The following is a 25,401-nucleotide window of genomic DNA, read 5'->3' as shown; positions in this document are numbered from 1 at the left end:
ATAGCAGCTACAGGTGCGCAAGCGGTTTGGTCAGCATGTTAAGGCTTGGGGATAGAAGCTGTTCAGGGTCCTGTTGGTTCCAGACATAGTGCACTGGTACCACTTGCAGTGCAGTATTAGAGAGAACAGTTTATAGCTTGGGTGGCTGGAGTCTTTGACCATTTTTTGGGCCTTCCTCTGACACCGCCTGGCATAGAGGTCCTGGATGGCAGGGAAATGGGCTCCAGTGATGTACTGGGCTGTACTCACCACCCTTTGTAGTGCCTTGCTGTTGCCGTACCAAGCAGTGATGCAGCCATTCAAGATGCTCTCAATCGTGCAGCTGTATAACTTTTTGAGGATCATAGGGCTCATGACAAATCTTTTCAGCCTCCTGAGGGAGAAGAGGTGATTTCGTGCCCTCTTCACAACTGTGAGGGTGTGTGGACCATGTTAATTCCTTAGTGATGAGGACACCGAGTAACTTGAGGCTCTCAACCCGTTCCACTACAGCCCCATCGATGTGGATGGATGTGTGCTCGTCCCTCCGTTTCCTATAGTCCACGATCAGCTTGATGGCGTTGAGGGAGAGGTTGTTGTCCTGGCACCACACAGCCAGGTCTCTGACCTCCTTCCTATAGGCTGCCTCATCGTCGTTGATGATCAGTCCTAACACTGTTGTATTGTTAGCAAACTTGATGATGGTGTTGGAGTCGTGCGCAGCCACGTGAGTAGTGGGGGAACATTGAGTAATGGAGGGGATTAAGCACACACCTCTGAGAGGCCCAACATGTTGATGGGAAGCGTGGCAGATGTGTCGTTGCCTACTTTCACCTCCTAGGGGCGGCCCGTCAGGAAGTCCAGGATCCAGTTACCGAGGGATGGGTTCAGTCCCATGGTCCTGAGCTTGGTGATGAGCTTGGAGGGGACTATGGGGTTGAATGCTGAGCTGTAGTAAATGAACAGCATTCTTACATAGGTATTCCTTTTGTCCAGGTGGGTGAGGGCAGTTTGGAGTGCAATAGAGATTGCATCATCTCTGGATCTGTTGGGGTGGTATACAAATTGGAGTGGGTCCAGGGTATCTGGGATGATGGTGTTGATGTGAGCCATGACCAGCCTTCAAAGCATGTCATGGCTATAAATGAGTGCTCCGGGGTGATAGTCAGTTAGGCAGGTTACCTTGGCGTTATGGGCATTGGGACTACGGTGGTCCACTTGAAACAAGTTGGTATTACAGACAGGGTCAGGGATAGGTTGAACATGTCAATGATGTCCCACCGCTCCTCCCTTAGTTTTACCAGATTCTGCCATCAGATCTTGATGATGCATAGAAAAACCAGCAAGATGTATATCCATGTACTCGTTCAGCCACGACTCTGAGAAACATAGAATATTGCAGTTTTTCAAGCCATGTTGATAGGATAGTCTAAAACAGAGCTCATCCAGTTTGTTCTCCAGTGATTGCTAGTTCACCAATAAACAGCCGGTCATTGGCGGTGTATTGGCTCTCTGACGTAGTCTCAAAATGATGCCGCTTCGCCTGCCTCCCGCTGCTTCCTCTTTCAAGTCCTGGGGATTAGGGTCTGGACTGGGATAAATAGAAAGTCCAGAGCTGCCAACTCGTTGAAGTAGATATTTTGTCCAAATCGAGGTTATATATCGCTTTTCTGATGTCCATGGGAAATTATGGTGGAGACATAACAGTGCAATACCCCATAATGAAAAAGAGAAAGCAGGTTTTTAGACATTTAAAAGTAAAAACAGAAATACCTTATTTACATAAGTATTCAGACACTTTGCCATGAGACTCGAAATTGAGCTCAGGTACATCCTGTTTCCATTGAATGTTTCTACAACTCAATTGGAGATGTTGAGATGTTTCTACAACTCAATTGGAGTCCAGCTGTGGTAAATTCAATTGATTGAACATGATTTGGAAAAGCACACATCTGTCTCTTTAAGGTCCCACAGTTGACAGTGCATGTCAGAGCAAAAACCAAGCCATGAGGTCGAAAGAATTGTCCGTAGAGCTCAGAGACAGGATTGTGTTGAGGCAAAGATCTGGGAAACATTTCTGCAGCATTGAAGGTCCCCAAGAACACAGTGGCCTCCATCATTCTTAAATGGAGGAAGTTTATGCCACCAAGACTCTTCCTAGAGCTGGCTGCACTGCCAAATTGAGCAATTGGGGGAGAAGGGCCTTGGTCAAGGAGGTGACCAAGAACCCGATGGTCACTCTGACAGAGCTCCAGAGTTCCTCTGTGGAGATGTGAGAACCTTCCAGAAGGACAAACACTCCACCAATTAGGCCTTTATGGTAGAGTGCCAGACGGAAGACACTCCTTAGTAAAAGCCACATGACAGCCACCTTGAGGTTTGCCAAGAGTCATCTAAAGGACTCTCAAACTATGAGAAACAAGAATATCTGGTCTAATGAAACCAAGATGGAACTCTTGGCCTGAATGCCAAGCGTCACGTCTGGAGGAAACCTGGCACCATCCCTATGGTGAAGCATGGTGGTGGCAGTGTTAATTGTACTATACTGACTCTGTTTTACAAGTCTTTCATTGAGAGTACTTTAACTTTGTGTTTTTTGTTGGTTTGGTAATTCCACTGTCAGCCAGAGAAATATGCTGAGAAGGATTATCACCACAGCAATCAAGGTACTTGGAGTCAAACAGACAGGCCTGGATGAGATCTTTAAGGTCAGGACCCTCCACAAGGCTCACAAAATAATTTTAGACCCAAGCCAGCCCCTGTACCCTGACTTTGAACTACTCCCCTCTGGGCGCAGGTATAGGGCACCCCTCGGCAGGAAAAACATAACTAGACAATCATTTGTGCCAGGTGTGATATCCCCCCTAAATAGCTTGGGCTAATGTTCCTATCGACCCAGTTAGGCCAGCAGGCTAGTCTCTTTTTATTGGTATGTAACTGTTATGAAAGTCGTATTGTCAATTTGTTTTGTTATTTAAACACCACTTTAAACGTGTACATGACACTGCAACAACATTTCCCCATGGGGACAATAAAGTCAGTAAAGTAAGCATCATGCTGTGGTGATGTTTTCAGTGGCAGGAACCCGGAGACTAGTCAGGATCGAGGGAAAGATGAACGGAGCAAAGCACAGAGAGATCCTTGATGATAACCTTCTCAAGAGTGCACAGGACCTCACACTGGGGTGAAGGTTCACCTTCCAACAGGTAAATGACCCTAAGCACACAGCCAAGACAACGCAGGAGTGGCTTCTGGACAAGTCTCTGAATGTCCTTGAGTGGCCCAGCCAGTGCCCTGACTTGAGGCGCTACCAGGAGACAGGCCAGTACATCAGGAGACGTGGAGGAGGCCGTAGGAGGGCAACAACCCAGCAGCAGGACCGCTACCTCCGCCTTTGTGCAAGGAGGAGCAGGAGTAGCACTGCCAGAGCCCTGCAAAATGACCTCCATCAGGCCACAAATGTGCATGTGTCTGCTCAAACGGTCAGAAACAGACTCCATGAGGGTGGTATGAGGGCCCGACGTCCACAGGTGGGGGTTGTGCTTACAGCCCAACACCGTGCAGGACGTTTGGCATTTGCCAGAGAACACCAAGATTGGCAAATTCCCCACTGGCGCCCTGTGCTCTTCACAGATGAAGCAGGTTCACACTGAGCACATGTGACAGACGTGACAGAGTCTGGAGATGCCATGGAGAATGTTCTGCTGCCTGCAACATCCTCCAGCATGACCGGTTTGGCGGTGGGTCAGTCATGGTGTGGGGTGGCATTTCTTTGGGGGGCCGCACAGCCCTCCATGTGCTCGCCAGAGGTAGCCTGACTGCCATTAGGTACCGAGATGAGATCCTCAGACCCCTTGTGAGACCATATGCTGGTGCGGTTGGCCCTGGGTTCCTCCTAATGCAAGACAATGCTAGACCTCATGTGGCTGGAGTGTGTCAGCAGTTCCTGCAAGAGGAAGGCATTGATGCCTAGACCTGAATCCAATTGAGCACATCTGGGACATCATGTCTCGCTCCATCCACCAACGCCGCGTTGCACCACAGACTGTCCAGGAGTTGGCGGATGCTTTAGTCCAGGTCTGGGAGGAGATCTCTCAGGAGACCATCCGCCACCTCATCAGGAGCATACCCAGGCATTGTAGGGAGGTCATACAGGCACGTGGAGGCCACACACACTACTGAGCCTCATTTTGACTTGTTTTAAGGACATTACATCAAAGTAGTGTGTGTGGTTTTCCACTTTAATTTTGAGTGTGACTCCAAATCCAGACCTCCATGGGTTGATAAATTGGATTTACATTGATTATTTTTGTGTGATTTTGTTGTCAGCACATTCAACTATGTAAAGAAAAAAGTATTTAATAAGATTATTTCATTCATTCAGATCTAGGATGTGTTATTTTAGTGTTCCCTTTATTTTTTTGAGCAGTATATTTCTGTTTTTTATTTTTAATACATTTGCCATAATTTCTTAACCAGTTTTTGCTTGGTCATTATGGGTTATTGTGTGTAGATTGATACATTTTAGAATAAGGCTGTATTGTAACAAAATGTGGAAAAAGTCAAGGGGTCTGAATTCTTTCCGAATGCACTGTATGCACAAAAAAGTTAAGATCAACGTAAAAAAAAAAAAAACACAACATAGTAGAATTGCTATCCACTGCAATGCCATCTTCACATGTTGAAACGTGGTCCGGTTCCCTTTTTTAGTGCAATGTGATCACAAAGATCTCCAGGTTCGGTTGTCATTATTTCAGCAGCACACTAGGAAACAACAACACTGTTTCCTCTGCCATAACCCCTCACATTGGTTTTACAAAAGAGAGATGATGTGCAGGTTCGCAGAAAAAATTATGTTTAGATAACTTGTTTGCAACGTGATCTATAGCAGGTTGGGATTTTCTGTCATGAACTTGTTCTGGATGCAGCACTGCAGTGTCACGTCCTGACCAGTGAAAGAGGTCATTTGCCATAGTAGAGTGGTCAGGGCGTGGCAGGGGGTTTGTTTTGTAGGTATTTGGGGTTTTCTGTTTCAATGTGGGTTTGTTCTAGTTATCATTTTCTATGTGTTGGTTTTCATGTTCGGCCAGGTATGGTTTCCAATCAGAGGCAGGTGTCTTTCGTTGTCTCAGATTGGAAGCCATACTTAGGCAGCCTGTTTTTCCTTTGGGGTTGTGGGTAGTTGTTTTCCGTTCTAGTCTAGTGTACCTGACGGGACTGTGTTGGTCGTCTGTTATTTTGTCAAGTGTGTTCATTAAAGAGTTTGAAAATGAGCACTATCCACGCTGCGTCTTGTTCTCCATTTTACGACCCGTGTGACATGCAGAGTGAGTAGTCACTAGTTGGCAAAGCCACAAAGTCATTAAATATTTTTGTTTTCAGGGATTTTTATAATATAGTCAATTTTGTCTTTGCAGCTGGCCCAATAAATATCATCGTGCTGATTTATAGGGCTACAAAAGCACTTCATAGTACTTCACAGTTATTCTTCTGCTATTTATCCTGTTTCCAAACCCACCCCTCAATGGCTAACACAGATGCATACGTGAACATATACGTCAGCTAGCTCTTATTAGAAACCTCACTTAAACATTTGCATTTTTAAAAGGAAGTCACAGTAGAAGCCAGGGTTAAACTTCTTGTTGTCTGTGTGGGTCTTTGGAGGGTAACAACAAAGAGAATAATGAAACATTGTGGAGTGGTTAAGTTTAAAGTCTATTGTTTTAATACATCATTTGTTTTAATTAGAATGTCTTCCAGTTTTTGCCAGACAACAGATAAGTAACAGATGACGATTAGGTAACCCTCTTTCTTATATGTATTTTTGGCTATGCCAGACACGGTCAATTATTATTAATGGCTATAACAATGATGTTGACTGATATAGTTTTTCCCCTTCATCGTAGAATAAGTTGCTACAGTTATTTATTCCAAAGCTATCTTATTTCTTCAGATTTTCCATAGTAGCTAGCATTCTCAGAAAGTCATTCTCAATTAGGAGATATTTTAAGACTAAGCTTATATCAGTGCAATGTGTGTAGGTCAACAGCAAATACTGCACAACTTAGTCACTAACTTTTCTTGGTGACTAATGTATAAGAAATGCAGACATACAATGCCGGGATTTGCCAAAGGTGGTATTACTAGAAATGTAACTGAACATATAGTACATGGGTATATTTAAACATATAGGCTCAAAAATTAAGTGAGTGTTTATATAACTGCATTCAAAGCATGCTGACAGTATATGACACAACTATTTTCCTTTGTTTAACTAGGTAACTGGAATGTGAGATGAACTGGGTGTCAACTGAATGTGTCACAGTGAGTACAGTATGCTTAACTGATGTCTACTCACTTTGGTCAGCATGTTGACAAAACTGTCCACTTTTTAGAAGACTCCTCAAACATGGAGCACAATTCATCTACATGTTTTAGCCTTGGGCACTGCTTCCCTTAACCAATAGGATGTGTCATGAAACACTATCCTGCAGGGTTAGCCTGCAGCACTAGTCATCAAAGTCTGTGATGTGACTTTCACCTTTCGGCCAAATACAAACAGTGTGAACCTGTGTAGCCTGGAGTGTAAAGAGACCCTTCTTATCAAGTAATAAACACTGTTGTGGGAGACGCAATGGCAATTTTGAAAACAACACCAACAGCAGATTCAGTTGCTGTAACAACGTAGCTAGGGAAGCAGGGAGCCGGTGATGTCTGAGGATTGTCCTCAGAAAGGCCCTCTCTCTGTGTGTGTGTGTGTGTGTGTGTGTGTGTGTGTGTGTGTGTGTGTGTGTGTGTGTGTGTGTGTGTGTGTGTGTGTGTAATGAGTGGTGAACAGCCTTGGGGACACCATCCCTGTCTGTATTCCAGTCTGATAACTCACTCCATTCTCTTTCTCTGGTTGATTCATCATCAAACAGCTCACAGACTGTATGTTCTGGGTGTTTCTCAATATGCATAGTACCGTGCTCCACACTTTCATGCTCCAAGTGCATTCTCTTGAGTATGTTCTTGTGAGGACGAGAGTGTGGAGAACGCATAAAACATTTCATTTGATGGCCTCCCGAGTGGCGCAGCGGTCTAAGGCACTGTATCGCAGTGCTTGAGGCATCACTACAGACCCGGATTTGATACAAGGCTGTGCCACAGCCAGCCGTGACCAGGAGACCCATAAGGCAGCGAGCGTACAATTGTCCCAGCATCGCCTGGGTTAGGGGAGGGTTTGGCCAGCCGCGCTCTAGTGACTCCTTGTGGCGGGTCAGGTGCATGCATGCTGACTTCGGTCCCCAGTTGAACGGTGTTTCATCCGACACATTGGTGCGGCTGGCTTCCGGGCTAAGCAAGCAGTGGGTCAAGAAGCAGCGTGGCTTGGCAGGGTGGTGTTTCGGAGGACACATGGCTCTCGACCTTCCCCTCTCCCAAGTCCGTAGTGGAGTTGCAGCAATGGGACAAGACTGTAACTACCAATTGGGGAGAAAAAGGAGTACAAAAAAACATTTCATTTGAGAAGCACTCGCATTCCCCATTCACTGAACCTTCTTCCAGCCAGGACAATGGCAAACATAGAGATGAAACATGATATACACTAAGCAAACATTTTACTTCATTATTATTAGCTAGATATATTTTAAATCATAATCTAGCTAGCCAGCTAACCAGTTAAACAAGCAAAACTGATCTACAACTAATGGTATGCAAGGTAGATGTCAAATCTTCATGGCTATCTAGTTAGCCAGTTAGCCCTACGGACTTACTATGGACTTACCCATTCACTGAACCTTCCTTCTTCTAGCTAGGACAATGGCAATAAAGATAAAACAAGATATACACAAAGTAAACATTTTACTTAATACGTGAATTGTAATAATGTTGCTTACCACACAGTAAAACAGGCAAAAATGACCCAAAACCAATGTTATCCAAAGTAGATGTCAATTCTTCATGGGTAGCTAGCTAACAATTCTTTGTGGCTATCTGGCAAGCTAACAGTATTAGCTAGCCAGTTAGCTCTATTGACTTACTATGGGCTTACGACCTATGCACACTACACAGTGGGTATTGTAGGCAGGTAACCATGCTAAAATTAACACAGCATGTATTTATTAAATAATCAAGATAAAATATTGTAGTCAGGCAACATACGAGACATTTCGTAACATTTCATTCTGAAGTCGGAGGGTATATTCAATCAAGTCGGAGGGTATATTCTCTCGCTTCAGCTCAAATAATGGCTCATTGACTTCAAGAAAATGTGCTTCATTTTTACATTGTCATATTTCTGTGCATACTTTCCGTTGAAGCTTGCATCGATGCACGTTTCAAAATATGTATAAACAGAGTACGCATTCGAGAAGTGCCCTCCCTGCTCCGTTTTGCATACATTGATTTGGATTCATACTCCGACCCTTCCTTGCTCGGGGCATGGTAGTATGCATTTTGAGAAACACCCTATGTGTCATATGGTCATAAGTCCACCTGCTGTATATTAGGGGTAGTATGGTAAGAACTTCTCCTGGCATGCCAGAAGGTCAATCCATTGAAAGAGCAAATAAGTACATTGGCAAGTGAGAGATGTCAGTGTCTCCAAAAGGCTTTTGTGTTTGCTCAAATCTGGTATCTCAACTCCATCTGTGCTCTTGTCAGCTTTGCCTGGTCGTCTGCCTCTACAAACAGAAAAGTATTGATGGAAAAAGGTTATTTTCTAAATAACCTATCTTTTTTGGGGGGGAGAAGAAATAGCTTCTTTGCTCAAATTTTAACTAAAAGAATGAAATGGTTTGAGGGGACCGGTGAGGGAACCTGTCTTATCAAAGATTAGTATTAAAGTGATGGCTAAGCATTGATAATGCTCCATTGTGTTGACATACAATCCCAATTTCATTTGCAGGTTGGCAATCTCTGGCCAATCCCCTGGATTCAAAGCCATGAATACTAATGTTTACCAAAGGCTGCCTTTCTGTGGTACACCGCAGAAACCCTCTCAATCTTGTTATGCCAGAGCAGGGAATCTGTTTTTTTCTTCATCCTTTCATCCCTCAATCAAAAGACGGTTTGGGTGGAATAATAAAAAAGCACATCACAGGATAAACTTATGACACCTATATTCATGACAAGTTTTAACAAGGATTCTTTTCCTGAGCTGCGTCCGTAACTCAGAGTTCAATAATGTCGAAACAATATGCCTTGTTTTTTTCTCTTTTCTTGTCGCTCTCTATATTCTGTTATTTAATCTTCACTACAAAGAACTTGTCTTCTAAGGCTTATTTATTTTAGCATGTTTTTTCACCCCTGACATTACCTACCCTTTATGTTATGACTCAATATAGCACCTGGATTTGTATAATAGTCCTAATGTATAGCTTATATGATTAACCACAATTCTTAAAAATTATAATGCCATTTTAATGGCAGATATCAGAATTAGTGTTGTGACCACAGATACTACAGTTGAGCATATTTTAAAATAAAAAAGAGCTAGTCCAGTTCAACCCCCCCAACTGTACTGCCAGGGAAGCCATTCTATAACACTGAAGAAACACTGTAGCAACTAAGCCTTAGCAAATGCTCCAACACTTTATCAATACTGTTGCATTAGACAATCTGTAACAACTGTAACAACTACAGTGTAGAAACACTGTAACAATATTGTAGCAATTCTCTACCAAACCAAGCAGCAACCCATAGCTCAAACGGCATAGGCAAGATGCAGTAGATGGTAAAAGTACAGTATATACATATGAGATGAGTAATGTAGGGTATGAAACATTTAAAGCGGCATTGTTTAAAGTGGCTAGTGATACATTACATCAAGATGGCAAGATGCAGTAGATGGTATAGCGTACAGTATATACATATGGGATGAGTAATGTAGGGTATGTAAAAATATAAAGTGGCTAGTGATAAATTGATTACATACATTTTTCCATTATTAAAGTGGCTGGAGTTGAGTCAGTATGTTGGCAGCAGCCACTCAATGTTAGTGATGGCTGTTTAACAGTCTGATGGCGTTGAGATAGAAGCTGTTTTTCAGTCTCTCGGTCCCAGCTTTGATGCACCTGTACTGACCTCGCCTTCTGGATGATAGCGGGGTGAACAGACAGTGGCTCGGGTGGTTGTTGTCCTTGATGATCTTTTTGGCCTTCCTGTGGCATCGGGTGGTGTAGGTGTCCTGGAGGGCAGGTAGTTTGCACCCGGTGATGCGTTGTGCAGACTTCAACACCCTCTGGAGAGCCTTCCGGATATGGGTGGAGCAGCTGCCGTACCAGGCGGTGATACAGCCCAACAGGATGCTCTCGATTGTGCATCTGTAAAAGTTTGTGAGTGACAAGCCAAATTTCTTCAGCCTCCTGAGGTTGAAGAGGCGCTGCTGCGCCTTCTTCACCACGCTGTTTGTGTGGGTGGACCATTTTAGTTTGTCCGTGATGTGTACGTCGAGTAACTTAAAACTCTCCACCCTCTCCACTACTGTCCCGTCAATGTAGATAGGGGGCTGCTCCCTCTGCTGTTTCCTGAAGTCCACGATCATCTCCTTTGTTTTGTTGACATTGAGTGTGAGGTTATTTTCCTGACACCACACTCCGAGGGCCCTCACCTCCTCCCTGTAGGCCGTCTCGTCGTTGTTGGTAATCAAGCCTACCACTGTAGTGTCGTCTGCAAAGTTGATGATTGAGTTGGAGGCGTGCATGGCCATGCAGTCGTGGGTGAACAGGGAGTACAGGAGAGGGCTGAGAACGCACCCTTGTTGAGGATGAGCGGGGTGGAGATGTTGTTACCTACACTCACCACCTGGGGGCGGCCCGTCAGGAAGTCCAGTACCCAGTTGCACAGGGCGGGGTCGAGACCCAGGGTCTCGAGCTTAATGACGAGTTTGGAGGGTACTATGGTGTTAAATGCTGAGCTGTAATCGATGAACAGCATTCTTACATAGGTATTCCTCTTGTCCAGATGGGTTAGGGCAGTGTGCAGTGTGATGGCGATTGCGTCGTCTGTGGACCTATTGGGGCGGTAAGCAAATTGGAGTGGGTCTAGGGTGTCAGGTAGGGTGGAGGTGATATGGTCCTTGCCTAGTCTCTCAAAGCACTTCATGATGACTGAAGTGAGTGCTACAGGGCGGTAGTCATTTAGCTCAGTTACCTTAGCTTTCTTGGGAACAGGAACAATGGTGGCCCTCGAAGCATGTGGGACAGATAAGGATTGATTGAATATGTCTGTAAACACACCAGCCAGCTGGTCTGCGCATGCTCTGAGGACTCGGCCGGGGATGCCGTCTGGGCCTGCAGCCTTGCGAGGGTTAACACGTTTAAATGTTTTAGTCACGTTGGCTGCAGTGAAGGAGAGCCCGCAGGTTTTGGTAGCGGGCCATGTCAGTGGCACTGTATTGTCCTCAAAGTGAGCAAAAAAGTGGTTTAGTCTGTCTGGGAGCAAGGCATCGTGATCCGCAAAGGGGCTGTTTTTTCTTTTGTGGTCCGTGATTGACTGTAGACCCTGCCACATACCTCTCGTGTTTGAGCCGTTTGAATTGCGACTCCACTTTGTCTCTATACTGACCCTTAGCTTGTTTGATTGCCTTGAGGAGGGAATACCTACACTGTTTGTATTCGGTCATGTTTCCGGTCACCTTGCCCTGATTAAAAGCAGTGGTTGGCACGTTCAATTTTGTGCGAATGCTGCCATCAATCCACGGTTTCTGGTTGGGGAATGTTTTAATAGACGCTGTGGGTACAACATCACCGATGCACTTGTTAATAAACTCGCACACCGAATCAGCGTATTCGTCAATGTTGTTGTTCGCCGCAATGCGGAACATATCCCAGTCCACGTGATCGAAGCAATCTTGAAGCGTGGAATCCGATTGGTCGGACCAACGTTGAACAGACCTGAGCGCGGGTGCTTCCTGTTTTAGTCTCTGTCTATAGGCTGAGAGCAACAAAATGGAGTCGTGGTCATCTTTTCCGAAGGGAGGGCGGGGGAGGGCCTTATATGCGTCGCGGAAATTAGAATAACAGTGGTCCAGGGTTTTACTAGCCCTGGTAGCACAATCGATATGCTGATAGAATTTGGGAAGTCTTGTTTTCAGATTATCCTTGTTAAAATCCCCGGATACAATAAATGCAGCCTCAGGACATGTGGTTTCCAGTTTACATAGAGTCCAATGAGGTTCTTCAGGGCCGTCGATGTGTCTGCTTGGGGAGGAATATACACGACTGTGATTATGATCGAAGAGAATTCTCTTGGTAGATAATGCGGTCGGCATTTGATTGTGAGGAATTCTAAGTCAGGTGAACAAAAGGACTTGAGTTCCTGTATGTTGTTATGATCACACCACATCTCATTAATCATAAGGCATACACCCCCGCCCTTCTCCTTACCAGAGAGATGCTTGTTTCTGTCGGCGCGATGCGTGAAGAAACCAGTTGGCTGTACCAACTCAGTGTCTCGAGTGAGCCATGTTTCCGTGAAACAAAGAGCGTTACAGTCTCGGATGTCTCTCTGGAATGCTACCCTTGCTCGTATTTCGTCTACCTTGTTGTCAAGAAACTGGACATTGGCAAGTAGTATGCTCGGGAGCGGTGCGCGATGTGCCCGTCTACGTGCCCGAGCTAACCATGTGTATGTGACAAATACATTTGATTTGATTTGAATCCTAGCAGCAACGCTCTAGCAACGCTACGGCAACTCTGTGGCAACATTCACCTTGTGGAGATAACAGGGCTCCTTTAATGATCTGTCTGCCAGCCAGCCGTGCGTCCGTCAGAGCAGAGCGGGTGTGGCTGGCGGCCCTAGGCCTCAGCTTGCTGCTCCCTGTGCATACTTCAGCCCCTCCGACAGCACACGCATCACTAACACCACCATCGCTACCATGTGACAGCTGAATAAATCTCCCACAAGGCTTACCTACAGCCCCAAAAAGTTAGAGCCACACTGAAATTAAGGCCACCGCAGCAATGCTAATGAGAAGGAAGACTGGAGGACTGGGGAGAGAATGAAAACCCCTTTTGAGGTCTGAATATGCGTGCACTAACATTCAAAATGTTAAGTTTGACTAATTTCCTGTGAATGCCCACCGGCTTGATGCAGGCTCTCACACACACAAACAAACACCTGTGCACGCACACACTTTGCCAATGGGCATTCACCAGCGTGAGTCCAAACTGATCTCCTAGAAATTCCCATGAATGGCTTAATGAATGAACAAGGTCTTTTTGAGCCAACAGGCTCCTGGGATTGAAAAAACAAGCCACTTCTGAAGATGAGCGAGACAGTGAGCAGTCCTCTCATTCTGTGCAGCCATGGAAATAAGAAAATAAACATATCTGGTACTCCCTCTCTCCCCCTACTGCTCTCAGAATAGCTCAGCATTTAATAGGTATTTCTCTACCTCTGATATCCAAATCAAAGACAGGGTTTGAACTTGGTCTGGTTGGAGGTAGAAATTTTATATTTGTAAATTTTTTGATTCAAGGCATTTAATTGGCTGACACTCTAGTTGCCCTATGTCATTGCCATGAGTGAATGTGTGGTGTCAAATCTCAGACTAGTATTGTTGTTAATTTCCAATAATTTATTTTCAACGGATGAAGATTGCCTGATTGATTTACAATAAAAGCCCTTGAGTTTTGCCCCTCGGGCAACTCGTTTATTGGTTGGTTTATTCACATGGATGATATGTATTTCAAAGACTTTATTATGGATTTCCTTTCCACATGCTTCACAGAGCAGGTTGACGTTTATTGGGATGAGTTCTGTCCTGGAGGCAGAACTGAGCGATTTCTGCTAGATGGGCCAGCTGCAAAGTCAAAATTGGCTATATTGTAAAGATTCATGAAAACAACATTTCACTTAGGGCCTCCAAATGGCAAGGGCCGGCTCTGATGGCATGTGGATGTGGGTGTGCAGATCTGTGGACCACTGTGGACCCCTCATGATGAGTTCAGATGGCCCCAATGGCCCCAACCCCCATTAAAGTTGCCCACCCCTGCTCTACAATACAATAGTGTTGTTATTGCTCCAGTAGAAATTGTTCAGACAGCGACTATTTCATGATGATAACGTAAAAAATAAACTTTCACACTTGGGGCCTTCACAAAATGCAAACATAAAGATGTTGATTTCTGGTGCATATCTAGATTAAGTTGTTTACAGACTGTAAATCCTGAGGCACTTTGTAGTGACATTTCCCTCTGTTGGAAAAGGACTCTATCTGGCGAGTGCAGACTTGAACTAATCCATCAAACAGCTTTCTACAAAGCAGTCGCTGTGGCCGAAAAACAGAAGCCAGGTTAGAAAATAGTTCAAGGCTCCCAATCCTCGCCTGATTCAAAAAGTCCACTTTTGTCTGCTCTTGAATCAGTTCAAATTCATTCAAAACCAAAGATATGAGGGGAAATCAGAACTCTAGCTCTGAGTGCGTCAAAGAGACCAAAAATGCTGGTGGAAATGGTATCCAGTGTGTTGCTGTAAATTACATATATATGCTTATAAGAAAATATTTAAAAAAGGGTAATTGTGCGTGGTCTTATTTTTTTCAACGAGACCTTCAGTACTAAATGACAGGAGCTGTACTTGACTGCACATATATTGTCTTTGTCTGAAATCTGGCTTGCCTACTATTACCTAAACTGCATATTGTGTACAAATCATAATACATACTATTTAGAACATACTGTTTAGTAAAAACACTTGCATTAATCAGCAAATATCAGCATACTAGGCTCATCCTACTGAGAATACATAATCTAATGCGCAATTACCTTGATTCCCGCCATTCGTTCATTTTGATACAGCGCGTCCCCTCAGCTGATTATCAGCTGTTGTCAAACACACGTCTGTCTCAAAAGACAATTCTCTTCCTTAAAAGTGTGCAGCGAATTATACTAGATGAAAAGCCAAAAGGAATATGACATCCTGGTATTTAAAGCATACACATTTTGCGCAATTTAACATACTATAAATAAATAATAATAATAATAAAACTATCTATAAAGGCCTAGAATTGTATTGTTTATTTGTATTTATTTGACCTTTATTTTGACAGTAAAGTCATACTGACACTAGGGTCTGTTTTACAGATGAGCCCTGCATAAACACATCAAACACATAGACACTAGGGTCTGTTTTACAGATGAGCCCTGCATAAATACATCAAACACATACAATATACAAAATTACAAAACATATTAAGAAAAACAGATACATTTATGAACATAGAGATCTGATCATCACTCTGAATAGACCAAGGGGGAACAGAACATCTTATTTCAGAGAGCTCTGGAAGTTGTTCCACATAAAGGGAGCAAAAAAACCTCAAATCTGCTTTTCCCAAATCTATGGAGACCGGAGGGGCCTCCAGTGTTGTCCAACCCTGAGACCCTGTTTGGTAATTTATACACTGCTCAAAAAAATAAAGGGAACACTTAAACAACACAATGTAACTCCAAGTAAATCACACTTCTGTGAAATAAAATTGTCCACTTAGGAAGCAACACTGATTGACAATAAATTTCACATGCTGTTGTGCAAATGGAATAGACAACAGGTGGAAATTATAGGCAATTAGCAAGAGACCCCCAATAAAGGAGTGGTTCTGCAGGTGGGGACCACAGACCACTTCTCAGTTCCTATGCTTCCTGGCTGATGTTTTGGTCACTTTTGAATGCTGGCGGTGCTTTCACTCTAGTGGTAGCATGAGACGAAGTCTACAACCCACACAAGTGGCTCAGGTAGTGCAGCTCATCCAGGATGGCACATCAATGCGAGCTGTGGCAAGAAGGTTTGCTGTGTCTGTCAGTGTAGTGTCCAGAGCATGGAGACGCTACAAGGAGACAGGACAGTACATCAGGAGACGTGGAGGAGGCCGTAGGAGGGCAGCAACCCAGCAGCAGGACCGCTACCTCCGCCTTTGTGAAAGGAGGAGCAGGAGAAGCACTGCCAGAGCCCTGCAAAATTACCTCCAGCAGGCCACAAATGTGCATGTGTCTGCTCAAACGGTCAGAAACAGACTCCATGAGGGTGGTATGAGGGCCCGACGTCCACAGGTGGGGGTTGTGCTTACAGCCCAACACCGTGCAGGACGTTTGGCATTTGCCAGAGAACACCAAGATTGATAATATCCCCAGGGCCTGGACAATTTCCTTCCTATTAACAAAAGTCAGACATGCTTTGTTTCTGTAAAAGAAACCAACCTTGAACTTCCCCTTCTTTACCAGCACAGTGACATGTTCTTTAAATGACAGTTTGTCATCAAGCCATACACCAAGATATTTGTAGGAAGGAACTTGATCAATTTGTGTACCGTTCAAACTAGTCATTACAAATTAATTTAAATCTGGGTTATGGGACCTAATAAAAGTATTGTTTTGTTTGCATTTAGCACTAACTTTGAATCCAATAAGGACCACTGCAGTGCTTGGAAATTAGACTTCAAATGTGAAAAGGCTTGCCCAACCGATGGGGCAATGGAATACAACACAGTATCATCTGCATACAAATTAATATATATTTTTTACAGCATTACCTATGTCATGTATATAAATTGAAAACAGTAGTGGGCCGAGTAATGAACCTTGGGGCACTCCTTTATGTAACTCAAGGAATTTAGATTTGACCCTTTCTACCTTGATGGCCTGAGTTCTGTCATTGAGATAATTATGAAACCATCGGCAAGCATCAGTACCCAACTGTATCAAGGACAGTCTACAGCAGGCCTGGGCAATTACCTTCCATGGAGGGCCATATTAGAATATATTTTTGCCATCGCGGGCCAGATTCATATTACAGGATTATACATCATGTGTATGACTGTTGACAGATATCTACTGTAAATCACATCCAGATATGTTACTTATTTTACTTTTTTAACATGCACAGAAATAAACCACATCCATGTTCTTCTTTTGGTAGGTATTTTCATTGTTAAACATGCAATGACCTACTCAGAGGGAAAAGTACACTGTGCATTCAGCAGCACAGACAGAACTCTTGTTAACGGGTATGCACAAAAACAAAAGAAAGAGAAAGAGCTCAACATTACATTTAAACTACTCAATCAGTGTGAGGAGTGAAGTCTCTGATGGGCATTGACTAGAGCAGTGAAGTCAGGTATAGTTTCTGACGTTGCTATGCGCAGGATTGCTGAGAGATGAGAGTCAGTAAGAGAATCTGTGCCTTGACATGTTATATTTCATCAATAAAAATGTCTGTTCACATACATAGGTTGACCCCAACAGTACAAACATCTTCTGAGCATGGCTCCTAATCTTTGGAAAGTTTTGTTCATCGAGAGATGCATAGAACCTTGTCAGTGACATTGTTTTGAATAGTTCTCCAATCACTGCATCAGACTGAAGATCAATAAGCTCAAATTGCAGGTCAGTGGGAGCGTTATCCACATTGAAGGTGAAAGGAGAGGAAACCAACAGCATGTCATTTTCCAGCACTATGAAATCCTCAAAACAACGAGAAAACTCACCATTCAAAACACGCAGCAACAATGTACACTTCTCCTGCTGGTCATCTGATAAAAAACAGACTAGTAGTGTGGGAAGGTGGGTGAGATTGTTGGCTTCTACTTGGCGGGTCAGGAGGAGTAATTTTCCCTTAAAGGCTTTGACAAGGCTGTACATCTGATGTACAAAAAGGCCCTTTCCTTGTAGTTTGGAATTCAGTTCATTCACAAGGGCCATGATGTCCATGGTGAAGGCAAAAATCAGCCAACCATTATTTATCTTGCAGTTGAGAGAAATCCACATATTTCCCTTTCATTTGCAAAAACTCAGCAATCTCCGACTTCAGGTCCCACACCCTTTTAAGTACCTTCCTCAAACTCAGCCATCTCACATTTGTGTGGTAGGGGAGATCTGCATGACCTCTCTCTTCCAACAGTGAGACATATATTTTTTTTATTATATTATTTTACCTTTTATTTAACAATGAAAGTCAGTTAAGAACAAATTCTTATTTTCAATGACGCCTAGGAACAGTGTGTTAACTGCCTTGTTCAGGGGCAGAACGACAGATTTTTACCTTTTTACCAGATTTTTACATACCGCCTACGGTTTAAAGATTTTGCTCTTATGAAGTTTACCACTTCAGTGACTGTATCCACGACATGGCTCATTTTCAGAACACATTTACAGAGCACCTCCTGATGAATAATGCAATGCAGGAAAATAATTTCCTGATCTGGGTTCAGCTCAGCTACTTGATCTTGTATCCTTTTCAAAAGGCCAACATTTTTTCCTGTCAAGTTTAGGCACCCATCAGTGGTCACACTGGATAACTTTTCAAAACTCAGTGCCAGCTTTGCCACACACTTATTAACCTCCTCCAATACATTTTTCCCTGTGGTTGTGCTCTTCATTGACTGCACTGAAGCAAGCTCCACTGTAAGTCTGTGGTTATGCCTCGTAAGAATATCGACAACTGCGCCATGTTACATGCATCACTGCTCTCATCCAGGGCCAAGGAGAAATAGGTGAAATCCTTTACTGTCACGCCCTGACCTGAGAGGGTTTGTTTCTCTATGTGGTTAGGTCAGGGTGTGGGGTGGGCATTCTATGTGTTGTATTTCTTTGTGTTGGGCCGAGTATGGTTCCTAACCAGAGGCAGCTGTCTATCGTTGTCTCTGATTAGGAACCATACTTAGGCAGCCTGTTTTTCCATTGGGTTTTGTGGGTAGTTGTTTTCTGTTTTGTTCCTTGTAACCTGACGGAACTGTTGACGGTCGATTTTGTTGTTTTGATTGAGTGTTTTCATTCAAGTAAAATATGAGCACTTCACATGCCACGCCTTGGTCCCCTTTGTACGACCCTCATTACATTTACCTTGTCTTTCAACTGTTGTTCCATATTCTCTGCGATGTCTTCAACACGCCGTGTCACTGTTCGTCTTGACAGGGAAACATTTTCAAACAGCTCTTTCTTGTCGGGGCAAAGTATTGCTGCAGAGTCAATTAAACATTCTTTAATGAATTCACCCTCAGTAAATGGCTTGCTATGTTTAGCAATTTTGTTTGACTGTACATAGCTAGCTCTCGCAATTCCGTTGTTTGCTGAATGCAGTTTTGTGAAAAGTCCTTGCTGCTTTTGCAACTGAGAAAGCAACTCTTTCGATGCACTTGCCCTCTGCTCAGAAGACATATTCCTATATTTCTCTGCATGCTTCATCTGGAAGTGTTGGGACAAGTTGTATTCTTTCAAGACAGCGATGATCTCTTTGCACACTAAGCACACAGCTTTCCCTGATACCTCAATAAAGAAATATTTCGATGACCACTGTTGCTCGAACACCCTACATTCATTGTCTACTTTTCTTTTCTTTGAAAAACTAATTTTTGCGTAATTTCTAGCTAGCTACTATTTGTAACTGTAACATGTGTGTCAGCTTGTCAGTCACTGTCTGTCCTCATGCAGTTGATATTTATACTTGCCTTCAAAATAAATGTCCCACAAGCGGTGGGAGTTAAATCATTACACAAAGGTGAGTATTCAGTGGGCTTTTATTTGAATAACAAATATGTTTTTCAAAACTTTACTATCGCAAATTCTATATGTGATCTGAGCATGATTCCGCGAGCCGTATTGAATACAGCCCCCGGGCCGGCCTTTGCCCTGGTCTACAATATCAAAAGCTTTTGACAAGTCAACAGATATGGCAGCACAATTCTTTCTATAATCTAAGGCATTTGCAATATAATTTACAGTGGTGTAATAATGTTATATGTTGTACTGTTTTATCTTTTGTTAATATGTAATATAAGTGCTTTAATATGTTTGGACCCTAGGAAGAGTGAATGGGGATCCCTAATCATGTAATAAATACATAAACAGCCATGGTAGTCGTACTGGTGCTATATTTAGGTCTGAATCCGGATTGATTAACATTAAGAATACCACTTGCAGATAGAAAATAACGTAGCTGTTTGTTGACCAATGATTCTACTATTTTTCGCAAGAAAAGGAAGTCTGAAAATGGGTAGATAATGATTAAGATCACTACTATCCCTGCCCTTATGGAGTGATAGCATAATAGCTGATTTCCACACTTGAAATATTTCCTAATACTAAAGTAAAATAAAAAAAAGCGTGTTACTGAACCAGCAATGTTGGGTGCTGTGTACTTAAGCAAAGACGGACATAAATTGTCAGCCCCTAATTACTTATTGGTGTCAATAGCTAATAAGGCAGCAAGAACTTCTGTTTCTGTCAGTTGGCAAAAAGAAAACCCCTGACTACCATTCCCCAAATCACGTGCAGTTGACTGATCATCCATCAAGGCAACTGCAGGCTGTGTGTGTGAAGAACAGCCAACTGACTGGCCAAGACCAGTATGACCACCACGTCTTTCAAATAGGAAACCAGCTGAGATAAATGCTGATTAAAACCATCACAAATCGTAACTTTTCAGTAATGATGCAGGAGCCTAAAACGACTTGCTTAGGCAGGGAAGTACAGGTACCCCACTTCAGTAAATTAATAAAATTTTTCCAGAAGTTAGAGGGATCACTAACAGAGTCTGTCATAAGGAAGTAGTTTGATTTGGCCTGTTTAACCGAGGCAGTTCATCTTTTTCTCAATTGCCTAAATTGCTTCCAATCAGCTAACGAGCCAGTTTGTCTAGCCTTGGCCCAAGCTTGATTTCTTATGAAGAGGAGGTCTGAGAGTACAGGAGAGCACCATGGAATAGTTCAGTTTTTCGAGTCGCTTGAAAGGGGCATGTTTATCAGCCATATGGACTACAACAGCATCAATCTCTGTGTGCTGACAGAACGGTAGGGAGAAGCTTAGTAATATCCTGTACTCGAGCCCTGGGTTAGCACACCCTGGGTTAGCACAGGGTTTTTGCTCGAGCAACACCATAGAGCTGCCTAAGACTACAGCCGGCGAGATAGAAGAGGACATCTGCCTATTCCTACACCTTACATGATTCGGGAGACCCGTCGAGGACTTGCGAGAGGCAGAATCTCAAAAGGTTCTCAACTCTTGGACACGGTTCGAGCCTCCTATAACCAACAAAGTCTCATTCACCGTAAAAGCCAACAGAGAGGGAGTCAGAACAGGGAACGAAGGTGCAGGTACATCCGGATCCGATCTCGAAGCAGAAGCCCCCAGGGATGAAGGCTCTGGAACCTCTGGATCAAGGGTGAAGTCTGTTTGAAGTCTGTATCTAGTCCGGGTTTCCCACCGCCAAAGAGGCCCCAATTGCCAAAGTCTGCTGCTTTCGTGCCTCTCTGGCTGGTTGGCAGGGTAAATAATAGGATCATCCACTAAGTCATCCAGAAGCATTATAGTAACTCCATTTTCTAGGGAAGGGGGAGACTCCTTTGGGGAGGGATCACTTCAGAGCTCCAGCCAGTCTGTTATGGAGAGACAACACGGGGGCGACATGCCCACCAGGTCAGAGCGGCGTCCAGCTACTGGAGTAGAAGAGAAAGAGAAAGTAGGCGGAAGTGGATTCCCCAGTAGCTTGTGTAAGTTTGCTACTTGTTTGCTAAGAGTAGCCACTTCGCCTTTGTAGTCCTCTGCGAGCAAACAGTTGCTACATTGAAAGTCTGGACGGTCCACATTGTCCCGGAATAGAGCAAAATAAACCTAGCTAATTATTATTTATTTAACCTTTATTTAACTAGGCAAGTCAGTTAAGAACAAATTCTTATTTACAATGACGGCCTATACCGGCCAAACTCAGACAACGCTAGGCCAATTGTGTGCCGCCCTATGGGACTCCCAATCACGGCCGGTTGTAATACAGCTGTATTTGAACCAGGGTGTCTGTAGTGACACATCTAGCACCTAGATGCAGTGCCTTAGACCACTACGCCACTCAGGAGCCCATAATGCAGCGTTGAAACCATTCATTAGGAACCACCATTTGAAACTACAGGCTAGCTAGGCTAGCTAGGCTAACTGTGCTTCCGTGTCTCTCTTCTTGACAATAACTTACAAAACATTTGCTATAAACTACAGTGGGTTCACAAATACAGCCTCACCCTGCCTCCCAAAACAAGCATAGCCCGTGAAATGGCAAAAGCACAAGCAACACACACCTGAGTCACACACCAGTATGGCAAACAGAGAGAAAGTAGAGGACTTGCTCATTGTATGGTTCCTGGCTGCACATACACTATACGAGCGGGAGAAGACCAACTCGCAAGTTGGTGATGTAGAAGCAAGCAGTAAATTGCAGGGCAGTGAGCCAAAACACTGGTCAACAAGTTAAGGAGACAGGTAGCAGGAGCACTAGCTTAACAACGAGCAGCAGGGCGTACACTCTCACAGCCTAGAACGCAAGTATGGATATTCGGACATGGCCAGTCTCTAGCAACATATTTAGGCTTGTTTTTTGACAAAATCTCTACTAGACGGTGCCAAAAGTTGGTCCAATGACATGACTGTATTACAAAAAATTCAGTTCAGCTCCCACTGGACTACTCAAAACTAGCACATTGTTGTAACTTTAAGAGAAAGTGTAAGTATTGTTAATGTCCCCAAAAAGGGAATATGTCTGGTGAAAGCAGAGTATGTGGGTAATATTAAGGATCTGTGTGTGTGTGTGGTTGTGTGCATGTGTATGCGTGTTCCTGTGTGTTGTGCAAGGTCTGCCCCATTGATTGTCTGCAGTCATGGAGGAGCCTTTGTCCAAGTCAGAGTCTCATCTCGAACAACCCTGAATCCTCACAACAATTTCCACAAAACACAAATAGAGACCCTTGTGGATTTAGATACAGAAAGATGGTTAGAGTAAGAAACAAAGAACAGAAACAAAGAAACCAAATGAAATAATGTTTTTGCCCTGTTTGCCAGCACTAGCTACCAACTGTTCTGTACACCAGGCAAGGCTGATCATAAAAGAGAAGAGCCAGGCAAGACTGATCATAAAATAGAAGAGAAAATAAGAGAAAAATACAGCACTTACTGTATTGGCAGTTCCTTCCCATGTACTCCCCGGGGCATTCGCAAGAGTAGTTGGCAACCAGATCTGTGCAGATGCCCCCATTTTTACACGGGTCTCTCTCGCATTCGTTAACATCTGCAAGAGCCAAGAAAACAGAAAAGAGGCACATTAATTTCTTTGAAGCAGAAATGTTTGCAATTAGCAGGACATGGTTCTAATTAACATGCATTCGTGGGGAATATTTATTGAATTTGCTCTATTTGATACTTGATTCTGCCTCCCCAAGATGTTTTGCTGAGAAGGAGCGGCTGGCTTCCTGAAGCTAATAAATCAAATGGTTTCCTTGGATCGACCGCTAATGTTACCCACCAATTTAGCTTTGGGACTTTCAACAAACATATATACAGTGGCTTGCGAAAGTATTCACCCCCCTTGGCATTTTCCTATTTTGTTGCCTTACAACCTGGAATTAAAATAGGTTTTTGGGGAGGTTGTATCATTTGATTTACACAACAGTCCTACCACTTTGAAGATGCAAAATATTTTTTATTGTGAAGCAAACAAGAAAAAAGACCCCAAAAAATAACTTGAGCGTGCGTAACTATTCACCCCCCCAAAGTCAATACTTTGTAGAGCCACCTTTTGCAACAATCACTGCTGCAAGTCTCTTGGGGTATGTCTCTATAAGCTTGGCACATGTAGCCACTGGGATTTTTGCCCCTTCTTCAAGGCAAAACTGCTTCAGCTCCTTCAAGTTGGATGGGTTCCGCTGGTGTACTGCAGTCTTTAAGTCATACCACATATTCTCAATTGGATTGAGGTCTGGGCTTTGACTAGGACATTCCAAGACATTTAAATGTTTCCCCTTAAAGCAGTTGAGTGTTGCTTTAGCAGTATGCTTAGGGTTGTTGTCCTGCTGGAAGGTGAACCTCTGTCCCAGTCTCAAATCTCTGAAAGATTGAAACAGGTTTCCCTCAAGTATTTCCCTGTATTTAGCGCCATCCATCATTGCTTCAATTCTGACCAGTTTCCCAGTCTATGATGATGAAAAATGTGGATGGTGTTCTCAGGGTGACGAGAGGTGTTCGGTTTGCGCTAGACATAGCGTTTTCCTTGAGTGCCCAAAAGCTAAATTTTAGTCTCATCTGACCAGAGTACCTTCTTCGATATGTTTGGGGAGTCTCCCACATGCCTTTTGGCGAACACCAAACATATTTTCTTGTTTTTTTTTCTTTAAGCAATGGCTTTTTTCTGGCCACTCTTCTGTAAAGCCCAGCTCTGTGGAGTGTACAGCTTAAAGTGGTCCTATGGACAGATACTCCAATCTCCGCTGTGGACCTTTGCAGCTCCTGGTCGGTGAGTTTTGGTGGGCGGCCCTCTCTTGGCAGGTTTGTTGTGGTACCGTATTCTTTCCATTTTTTAATAATGGATTTAATGGTGCTCTGTGGGATGTTAAAAGTTTCAGATATTTTTTTATAACCCAACCGTGATCTGTACTTCTCCACAACATTGTCCCTGACTGGAGAGCTCCTTGATCTTCATGGTGCAGCTTGCTTGGTGGTGCCCCTTGCTTAGGGGTGTTGCTGACTGGGGCCTTTCAGAACAGGTGTATATATACTGAGATCATGTGACAGATCATGTGACACTTAAATAAAGTCCACCTGTGTGCAATCTAACTAATTATGTAACTTCTGAAGGTAATTGGTTGCACCAGATCTTATGTAGGGGCTTTACATTTACATTTACATTTAAGTCATTTAGCAGACGCTCTTATCCAGAGCGACTTACAAATTGGTGCATTCACCTTATAATATCCAGTGGAACAACCACTTTACAATAGTGCATCTAAATCTTTAAGGGGGGGGTTAGAAGGATTACTTTATCCTATCCCAGGTATTCCTTAAAGAGGTGGGGTTTCAGGTGACTCCGGAAGGTGGTGATTGACTCCGCTGTCCTGGCGTCGTGAGGGAGCTTGTTCCACCATTGGGGTGCCAGAGCAGCGAACAGTTTTGACTGGGCTGAGCGGGAACTGTGCTTCCTCAGAGGTAGGGAGGCGAGCAGGCCAGAGGTGGATGAACGCAGTGCCCTTGTTTGGGTGTAGGGCCTGATCAGAGCCTGAAGGTACGGAGGTGCCGTTCCCCTCACAGCTCCATAGGCAAGCACCATGGTCTTGTAGCGGATGCGAGCTTCGACTGGAAGCCAGTGGAGAGAGCGGAGGAGCGGGGTGACGTGAGAGAACTTGGGAAGGTTGAACACCAGACGGGCTGCGGCGTTCTGGATGAGTTGTAGGGGTTTAATGGCACAGGCAGGGAGCCCAGCCAACAACGAGTTGCAGTAATCCAGACGGGAGATGACAAGTGCCTGGATTAGGACCTGCGCCGCTTCATAGCAAAGGGGTTGAATACATATGCACGCACCACTTTTCAGTTTAAAAAAATATATATTTTCTTTTCATTTCACTTCACCAATTTGGCTACTGCACCACTAGTGTGTAGACTTGAGCTATGCAATGTAAAGAATGTACATTAGGTT

At 43.8% G+C, this 25,401-nt stretch overlaps 1 protein-coding gene across 3 annotated transcripts in view; it reads right to left on the bottom strand.

Annotated features, from left to right (window-relative positions):
• The window catches only part of LOC106585765 (EGF-like repeat and discoidin I-like domain-containing protein 3), a 212,798-nt gene that overhangs the window by 90,512 nt on the left and 96,885 nt on the right, over nucleotides 1–25,401 (bottom strand). For all 3 annotated transcript variants that reach the window (XM_014172354.2, XM_014172355.2, XM_014172353.2), the window contains one exon: nucleotides 22,891–23,004. In XM_014172354.2, the coding sequence (XP_014027829.1) occupies nucleotides 22,891–23,004 (114 nt within the window). The remainder of the gene's footprint in view (nucleotides 1–22,890; nucleotides 23,005–25,401) is intronic.

The sequence above is a fragment of the Salmo salar genome, chromosome ssa24 (genome assembly GCF_905237065.1).
Source record: "Salmo salar chromosome ssa24, Ssal_v3.1, whole genome shotgun sequence".
Classification (NCBI taxonomy): domain Eukaryota; kingdom Metazoa; phylum Chordata; class Actinopteri; order Salmoniformes; family Salmonidae; genus Salmo; species Salmo salar.
The sequence above is the reverse complement of the archived record's forward strand: the minus strand, read 5'-3'. Positions and strand labels throughout refer to the sequence as shown.